Raw genomic sequence first — 9,569 nt, 5'->3', positions numbered from 1 at the left:
TATTGCCTACCCAAGCTTGATCCAAACATTGTGAAGATCTACTATACAAAGTATGGTGACCAACCAACAATGCTAATAACTATTTTGAAAACATTGTCTAGATATCTAGGTTGTTCCCACATATCTACAAATAGAGACAAAGTCATGCATATTGAAAATTATGTTGTGATAATGTTTTTTGCCTATGCTCCAAGATGCAAAGAAGTGGATGTTTCTTATGCTATAGTGCTTATGACCTAGTCCTCCATGAACCTAGTGCTTATGCTATCATGCGGATGATCGTCTTATATGGTTTTTTCACCATAATACACCATCTCAATGCTAGGTAGACATCACCTCATAGTAGACATGCAAGAGACCCAATCCATTGTCTAAGATGTTGATCAATTCACAGTGTCTCATTGAGGCTTCACCAACACATTGAGAATATCATCTTTCTATTTTGATGCATCCAATTGATGATTTGAGCTCATCGAGAAGCTTTCTTCATTTTCCACGTAGCCACATGGCCCAATATTCATACTACAATTCTTGCTTGAGGATTCACAAAGTCATCCCTGTAATCTTTTAAGCCCCCCTTCACAAAAGGCTGCTCACATAACTCATATGCATACAACATAAGCCTTGCTTAGTAATAAGAATGATAAGTTGTACATATGCAATCACTATATAGGTCTCTATTTTTTTACTACTTTTTTTTGGGGTGGGGCAAGGGGTGGGGGGGGGGGGGGGTTGCGCGCGGTGGGCGGGTTGTGGAGTTTGTTGTGTATTATGCATGGGGGTGTGGGAAACTAAGTCTTATTGAAGTTTAAATTTTCATGCTAACAATGCATAACCATCTAGAAGTGAACTCATTTGTGATGACAAATATATGAGCATGCTGCACACTTTACACCTACAAAAGTAGGTACAAGAATTGATCTCTCTCGGAAACATCTTTATTACAAGATAATAATGTGAAAATTTAATCAACATTGCAATGCAACTTGAAAAGGATACAAGCACAATATTATTTTCCTACTCCCCGATAGTGGGATAAGATATAAGACAAAAAGCTCGAGTGTAAATGCTGCAAAGCTAGTAGTGTATTTGCATTGCTATAATTACAATCCATTGCCAACAAGGCAAATTGAAGGATTTTTCGCCGGCATTTGCTCTTTAATATGATGGGATAGATGGAAAAGAATAAGAATCGAGTACCATAATGATCAAACTCTTAGTTTCAAACGCTACACCGAACAATCAAGGTCCTGCAGCAATGACGAATGGTTGTAAGTGGTTGAGAATTGGACACTTGAACTCATGGGTGCCATCGGAGATCTAACTCTTGGAAAGATGCATTGCCCAGGAGCCAAGATGGCAAGAGGATCGAAGGCTTGTTTAAGAGAGGCAAACTGTTGCCATGAGGAGCCGAAGTGAAGATTGCAATCTTTGGGTGAAGTGAAGTGCGGCATGTACAGAGTAAATGGAATACCTAAAGAACGCAATAGTCCTAGTATCTCGTCATTTTCAGCAAGCAAGGATTCCACATGAGGGCCCCTAGGTGGTGGATAATTAGCCCTTAGAAGGCTAATCAGGTAGAAGATGTCCTCGTTTGGAGTGATCACAGACATACGCTTATCCCACCTACAAGAGCAAAAGAATCGAACATGAAAGAGTTCACAGCTTGAATAATTTGCGATACAGATTAAGATATCAAGATTAAGAAAAAGCTTGACGTCAAATCTACAATAATATAGACTTTAGTCAAGACAAACATGACGTTAAATTGATTAACAAAAGAGGGCAATACTCTAGAAATTCTTCAAATCAAGCCTACAGCAAGACCTCGTTGCCAGATTTTTGGACGCATTGATAAGGCCAAAACGCATATCAACGAAGTTGGAATAGCACAAACTCCTCACAAAAACGTCGTAAGACAAATCTCCTTGCACGTCGAACTCCTATTCACAGCTTTTATAACTTCTATAGCAACATTTTGAGGACTTTCATTGCAGCTTTGAACATGCCGAATGCAGCCGAAAGCTTTTATGCGATGCGCATTGCGCAGCGACATTTTCGAGCTTTTCTTAGAGCAATTAAATAGTTATTGCACGTTTGGTCAAGCAAGCCAACTTCTATTTGACATGAGTGTTCGGAAAAGGCGGGCTTGTTTCATGTAGAGCCAGCTAAAGTTTTGGAAAATCCCTAGGAAAAAAGCCTTCTAAAAATATATTGGTTTTAGTTATAACCTGTCAAAGCTACGATTCAAATTGTCAAATCTTTCCCGTATCAAATGAGAAGGATTTACGTAAGGTTCAACAAAATATATTTCCCAAACCTAACCTTGAATATAAGCGTAGGTATTTGTATTTCAAAAAGACGCACTCTCATGATGCTATCAGATGCTTATCCACAGCTGGAAAAGTAGCAGTACGATGAACTCTGGTAACAGTAGCAAATGCTTTTAAACCCTGGTAAAAGTAGTATTGGAAGTGAAACCAAAGCCTGGTTCGCTTTAAATACGTTCATACGGTCTTAAAAGCAAAGGTTAAACAGAGACATCCGGTAGCCAATTATAGTCCGCATCGGAGTGAGAAGAAAAGAAGATGCGAGGTAGAAAAGATGGCCCCTTTTTTTTCTTCGAAACACGTGAAAAAAAAAAGATAGGTAGGGATCCAGGTTACAGCCGAAGATCGAAGGGAATCCTCCCACATGTCTAGAGAAATAAAAACCAAAGGAAAGCAATATAATTACTTACTTGTTTTTCAGCATCGGATAGATGAGCATCGGCCCCCCCACACCGTGGCTGAGCTTCTTCTTGAATACTGCAGCATCAACGAGCTCCATGCAACTGCTCGGCACAAGTAAGCATAGCCATGGATGTGGTACTTGCCACAGTCCTGCATTGCTGAGCTCTATTTCCTGCGCATGTACCCGGTTTAGAAACTCTGCATAAGGTACATCGCATTGGAAACGTAATCCCTCAATGAAGCCCAAGGGTCTCAGCAAGTCCTCTACCACCTGAAACAACATATCAACAATCAAAAGAAAATTAAAAACACCAAGTGATGAAAACTGGCGCATTCCAAACCAAACAAGACATGAATCCTTGAAACATTCCCGTTCGAATGGAACCTGTTATATGTAATTTCAAAAGATGGCTGATTTTTGCAGTGTATATCAGTGCTTTCACAAGTATTTTTGAGTTGCACCAACGAGTTTTGAGAAGTTTTGCAATTACATTTCAAGATACTGCCTTCGTTTTGTTTTTGGCCTCATTCTGTTTCTCTTGTGCCCATCCGTCAATACTATAGTCTATGTATGTACTTGAAAGCCTGGGCTTTGGAATCATCGAGTCTTGTGAGTTTTTTCTCTTCGCACAAAATGGTTCCTTAACCTTGGGTTCAGAAAGAAAAGGAAAGTGAACTTCCAAGCACTTCCAAAAGGTGCTAGCATGTACAACTTGAGACTAGCGGTCGTTCAACTTTCTGAAATAATGGGCTAAGGACCAGCACAATCCATCTTTGCACGGAAAGCACAAGTTCCCAGCTTGCGGATTCCACTTAAGCCTTCCAAAGTTCCAAGTTCCATCCACCTTGCTTTCAGAGGAGCTGTACCCTCACAAGACAGCATTATAACAGTACGCACCTACTTAATTTTATTTATGGCATCTAATTATAATATTTTGTAAGAGATATTTAACGGTGTGAACACATACGAAGAGTTGTTTTGCATGGGAATGCGAGTGGTACCTCGGCCAAAAACAATTGTTATAAGGTATACCACATGCAACTTGGGCAAACTTTCTGAAAAGCTCGGTGCTCTAGGGCCAATAGAGAGCAGATTCAGTGCTCAGGAAAAGCCGAGGTTTAATGGCAAGCAAATTGTTAAATTAAAATAAAAACTTTTATGTTTGTGAAGAGGAAATAAAAATTCCTTTTAAAATCTGGAGTCAGTTTAATTGAAGTATGCCCAACAGACCTGCAAAATCTAAGAAAAAACCTAGAAACTGTAAAGGTTCGAGGTGGATGGGCTTGGAGAAATGTTTTTCCGCTTGCAAAGAAAAAACCTAGAAACTGTAAAGGTTCGAGGTGTTTGGATGGGCTTGAAGAAATGTTTTCCGTGAACACTGGAACAGAAAAGCTAGGTGCACAGTGCCAACGTGTACAAAGACCAAGTGCAAGGTCGGGTGTGTAAAATTGAACTGTAAAATATTTGACCAAGGTGCAGTTTGTGGTAAATTAGACTGAGTCTAAATCTCTCTGACAAAAATTTGACTAAAGCACAGGAATCCAGACTGTAGCTTGATACCCATCGACTCCCACAGTCTCGAATCCAACGATTAAAGCAAAGGATGCAATGCAATCATCCCAGTTCTCCCAATCCCATGCTTGGACATGACCTCGACAAAGAAAGCCTAACCATGAAGGGCCAACGCGAATGTACCTCATCGAATCCAGTTTCTTCCTGGCCGTCGTAGTAATGCATTGCAACCTCAAGGCAATAAAGAACTGGTCCTGCGCTCTCTGGAATGGCATCTGAAATGACCTTTTGGTACTTTGTGAAGGTCACTTGTCGCCATCCATTCACAGGATCGTCGTTGTTGCACACCACGAACCCTTCAACGTAGTTGAACGTTTTGCCTTCCGTGGATATCAGGTTTTCTTGATCCGATGTAAACCGCCTGAAATCCGCATACAATGCTCTAATCCATCTCACCTGCGGTTTGCTCAAGAGTGTCAAATTGACGACGACATGCGGGATCGCACAATGCAAACAAACGCGTAATCAAATAAGAAAATTAAATGAACGTCTGCCGTGTTTAATCCGGCATGCGTATAAGTTTTTGATTTTGCAGGAGCATCTTCAACAGTTTTGACTTCATGACGGACCTTCGACGGAGCCTTTTCGATTGCAATCCTTGCCTTGGAAACTATTCCAAACTGACCGAGCCCTCCTAGCACGGCAAAGAAAAGCTCAGGGTTCAAGACGGAGCTGCAGTTCACCAATTCACCCCTTCCTGTGTAACATATCATGAAGGGATTGGAGAGAATAATCATAAAGAAGCCTTCAGAGAATGATTGAAGTAAAGATCAATTGATACGCTTAAATGTTGAAATAATTGCGATAACAATTGCAGACATCACAATAATGCCATGATGGATTAAATTCAAACACAAACATGCACGACAACATTTCATGCTGAGGAACATCTAACGAGATCAATGACAAGAACGACCATAATCATCAATGGAAACGCAAAATCCTGATGGCTGTAATAAGATACCTGTCACAACTTCAAGTTGTAGGACGTTGCTGATCACAGGCCCGAAACGGAACGTTTGTCCACCAACGCCTGCAGTTTGCAAGGTTCCACCCACAGAGAGATAGAGGTAATCGGGCCAAGACCTAGGAGCATAGCCTTTCTGCAAGCACGCTTGAAGAACGTCAATCCAGAGCTCACCGCCAGAAGCGTCGACGTAGGAGAGCTCGGAAGAGCCGGTCACACAGACATGGATGCCCTTCAAGCTTGGCATATCAATGACGACTCCGCCGGGAGCCTGTGCCTGGCCATGGATGGAATGGCCGTTCCCTCGAGCGGCCACCGTGAGACCAGGCGAGCGCGCGGCAAAGCGAACCACTGCCAAAATGTCCTTCACGGACGCGGGGAATACCACAGCGAGAGGTCTGTGATGGCACACTCGTCCAAAATCCGTGGCAGCAAACTCTGCGTCTTCGAAAGAAATGCTCCCTTCCAAACTCAGCTCTTCTGCCAGGGCATATCGATCCATCTATACTTCTTCCTGCTTGATCTTTCTCTGCAAGGTTTTGTAGGTTTGTAGATCTTTTCTTGGAGAGCAGTGCTGACAAGGGATGGGGGAGAAGGAAGTAAAAGAATTGATGCAAAGGCGGCCTGAATATTCAGCAAAATTCTACTGCGTTTGCTGCACCTCTTCTTGAAACACAAGAGCTCTCTCTGGTCTCTTAATTACGAGCGGAACAAAAGCTCTATTCCTTAATTCTTCTCACACGAAAGCTCTCTCTCTTAATTACAAGCGGCACAGGGAAGAGATAGATTGTCGATAGCTATGGCAGGCTATCCACTGGAGGTGAAGCAAGCACGGTTCTTCTTCGTCCGCGGATCCGTCCTCGCTGTGCTTGACATCTGCAGACATTCTCTCTCTCTCTCTCTCTCTCTCTCGATACACTAAAATGATAGAATGCACAGCGATGGCTGAAGACGGGAGAAGAGATCAAACGCACAGCCACGCCAAACCAACTCGCGTTTGCTGTAAGGAGGAGTCGCGTGTGGCCGTTAAGTCCGTTCACATATATCTAAGCCTCGTATCGATCGCGATTGTGGAGGAGAGTGAGCCTTTCACATATTTCTCACTCCAAGGACCAAGAGCCATCAATCAATTCGATCCGAAATAATCCAATCACTGCACTCATCATTGCACATATCTTTTCAAATGGCCACTCTAATCGTAATTTTCCTTAAGGGCTTGGTCGCACACCCCAACGATGCAAGACATTGTTCCTAATAGTCTTCACTAAAAACATTTTTGGTAGCAATACATTTTATCATATTTTCTATTTATAGCACTACAAATCTTACATATAATAGGGTTGCAAATCCACTAGTTCAAAATCCAAAGGAAATGTTGTAGTTCACTCTTGATTTTTCGTGACCAATGCTTCATATAATTTTTTTGTTACTAGCAGATATTAAAACCGTTACATTGAAAGTACGGATGGATCTCTGAGCCAAATCATGTGTATTTGTCATTTTTATACTACCCATTTTGTAAACCATTAGGTTTTAAAGTTTCGTCTCAAAATATGAAGGTTTTTTGGAACATCTACAATTTTACATTGAACCTCAATTTTCATGAACTCTGGATTACATCAACAATAAGTGCACACAAAAATACACATCAAAAATCCATTTCACAATGCAAATGCCTAAACTTTTAATTTGATATTTTTTCATAAAAATTACATATGATAATTGGTAGCTTCATATATCAAGAAGGCATACTAAGGTGAGGAGAAGGTGAAATTTGGGGCCAATGGTCCACATAATATGAAGCTTACTTTATGAATCGGCATATGCTTGTCATACTAAGTTTTGACAAATACCATACATAGCTTGTAAAGGGGCCAATTGCAAAATAGGTGCCAATCATAAAATACATTCTCGACAGTAGTGGGGGTTAGTAATACAACGCTTCATGATGACTTGCTGCAACACAAATGCACATGAGGAGTGATTGGATTATGCAAATGTCCACTACCATTGTGCACGACTTCAAGTTCAAGCCCTTATTTTACTATTGGACCTACCTTGTTGATTGTTTGGAGACTGTTAGTTGATATTAGCAAGGCTATTTTTAAACAAATGTGACAATATGTGGGACATCAGTAACGATCATCATACATTTTGAGATTTATTTTATTGCTTCCCCTTGATGTTGCAAACAGATTTAGAGCAAAAGGTGAAATTTTTTTGCATTAGTTGATGGGAGTGTTGTGCATCAATTTAATTGTTCTACTATTGAACCCTCTATCCTAGTCATATCATACCTATATTGCATCCACCAATCCCAAAGGTTGCAAGTAAGAGCTTCAATGGAGGTTGAAAAAAATGTTAGATACATACCATAAGTGTAGATGTATATGTTCAAATACCATTAGATACTTTTGGTAGATGGAAATCCGTATGTGCATCACCATGATTAGTGATTGTTTCCCACTTGCCCAAATGGTCAAGTTCACATAAACTATTTTTTGGCATCCATCATAGTTTCTCTTCATTTGGCACCGAAAGCCTTTTTAGATTCACCATTAATTGAAACCATTAAATGACTACATTTTTTGTCTCCTAACTATCACAATTCCGTCGTTTGGAGACTTTATCACCACCCTTATTTCCCAATCATGTAGTAGGAAGCACTATTGTCTAGCATCAAACATAATGCATCTGGGATGCATCTGTGAATGTGAACTAGTCTGATATGATGAATATATATAAATTAGTAAAAATTGATCCAAGCCAAGTTTATTAATGTTTTTTAGATTCCTTGCTAGTTGATGAAGATTCTACAATGTCATTCTTTCTCATCACTCTTTGGGTACCTTTTTGTCACAACGTTACTTACTCTTGAACTTCTTTTACTTGTCCCCTTCTTATCATGATTAGCTTTGGCATTTGTGAGCATGTAGCATCCTCACTTCCATTTCAAGTATTTGGTCACGTCTCCCTTCTAAGGGCATGGTACTCCATTGTTTGAAAGTGAGACAAATGGGACTTAACTCTATTCAATGCCATGACCATGTAGGAACCATTGTGTAGCCACTCGATCCTTTTGTTCCTTGGTAGCACAAAACCATATATGCAATTTGCATGCTTGTTAGCATTGCTTCTAATTCTATTTTGACTCTAATTCAATATAGATTCAAAAGTTGGAATGTGCCACAAAAAGGTTAAGTTGAGACACAACTAGAGCTTACACAAAACTTGGAGAATTGCATTCTAGTAAAGAGCTATCTGAAGAAGAGATCTTCCATACATAAAGCAAGTGTTTATGTCATGGGATTGTAATAATAGGGATGCCAATGACTATCAATTGACAAGTAGATTATTTTTTGTTTTATCCACACATGTATCACATAAATGCTTACATATTCTTCTATATTTCATTTTGGACTAGGAATCTTACTTATATTGTATCTTTGTTAACCATATCCTTATTTTAAATACTCGGAACACATTAGATAACTAGGGGGTGGGCGTTTGAGCTTTTTCCAAACAATTAGTAGAGTCAAGAGTCTTGGTTCCCCTTCAATCCTTTTAGTAGTCAATTTGGGAGAGACTTTATAATACATTAATGCTAGGCTATTCTTAATTAGTAGAGGAATATCTTTTTAGCAAAGAAGTGCCTAAAAAAGTATATTGCTAATCAACCTAAAATTAATAAGGTTATGGATTATGCAAATGTCACATTGAGTATGTTTATAAAGTGTTTCAAAGCGAATGTGTAGGTGTACCAATGTAAGGTCTTGTGTACTCAAGATCATTGAGAACCATATTCCTCCTCTATCCCTAAAGAAATCCAAATCATATGTTCACTTGACTTTGATATCACTTTGATTAGTTGCATGATCTAGACTTTTTGATTGTGTGATCAAATGTCTTGACTTATCAAGAATTATTAAAAAACCATTAGGGGTTCCATAATATAATATACTCTCCAATGCATCATATGGATGTTCTTTGAAAGCCTGAAGAGTCCTAAATTACAGTGCAAAAAAAAAAGGTTATCCATTGGTACATACAAGGACCACTTACATTAGATACCCTTCTAGTACAGAAATGATAATGACATTATACCAAATGAAGATGATGTTACAACACCTCTTGCCTTCCATATCAATGCATGCTTAGAGCTATTACACCACTTGCAAGGTCAATTGTACATTAAAAAGTAACACGTTTGGACTTCAAAACTGTAGCTCCATCACCATTGTTCTTTTCTTGAAAATGGAAAGCATGTTACTCAATTACCCTCATGGCTAATTGTTCT

General features: G+C 39.6%; 1 protein-coding gene across 1 annotated transcript; it reads right to left on the bottom strand.

Annotated features, from left to right (window-relative positions):
• Positions 1 to 963: 963 nt before the first annotated feature.
• Positions 964 to 6,420, bottom strand: LOC148040360 (cytokinin dehydrogenase 7-like). The gene is made up of 5 exons (XM_087698771.1): positions 5,270 to 6,420; positions 4,875 to 5,002; positions 4,429 to 4,701; positions 2,741 to 3,003; positions 964 to 1,626 (listed from the first exon to the last, which is right to left on the bottom strand). Exons 1-5 carry the CDS (start codon positions 5,772 to 5,774, stop codon positions 1,230 to 1,232), a joined length of 1,566 nt encoding a protein of 521 aa, XP_087554897.1. The 5' UTR covers positions 5,775 to 6,420; the 3' UTR covers positions 964 to 1,229.
• Positions 6,421 to 9,569: the final 3,149 nt, after the last annotated feature.

This window comes from Lygodium microphyllum, chromosome 2 (assembly GCF_053477565.2).
Source record: "Lygodium microphyllum isolate KBCC chromosome 2, Lygodium_microphyllum_v1.1.10, whole genome shotgun sequence".
Lineage (NCBI taxonomy): Eukaryota > Viridiplantae > Streptophyta > Polypodiopsida > Schizaeales > Lygodiaceae > Lygodium > Lygodium microphyllum.
This window is presented reverse-complemented; position numbering and strand designations above follow the sequence as displayed.

Bases quoted from the DNA above. Each gene is read 5' to 3' on its own strand.
- LOC148040360 (XM_087698771.1), bottom strand. From the start codon at position 5,774: ATGGATCGATATGCCCTGGCAGAAGAGCTGAGTTTGGAAGGGAGCATT. The intron at 5,003-5,269 runs GTATCTTATTAC...TATGTTACACAG, and splicing joins ACAACTTGAAGTTGTGACAG to GAAGGGGTGAATTGGTGAAC. The intron at 4,702-4,874 runs GTCCGTCATGAA...AGCAAACCGCAG, and splicing joins TCGAAAAGGCTCCGTCGAAG to GTGAGATGGATTAGAGCATT.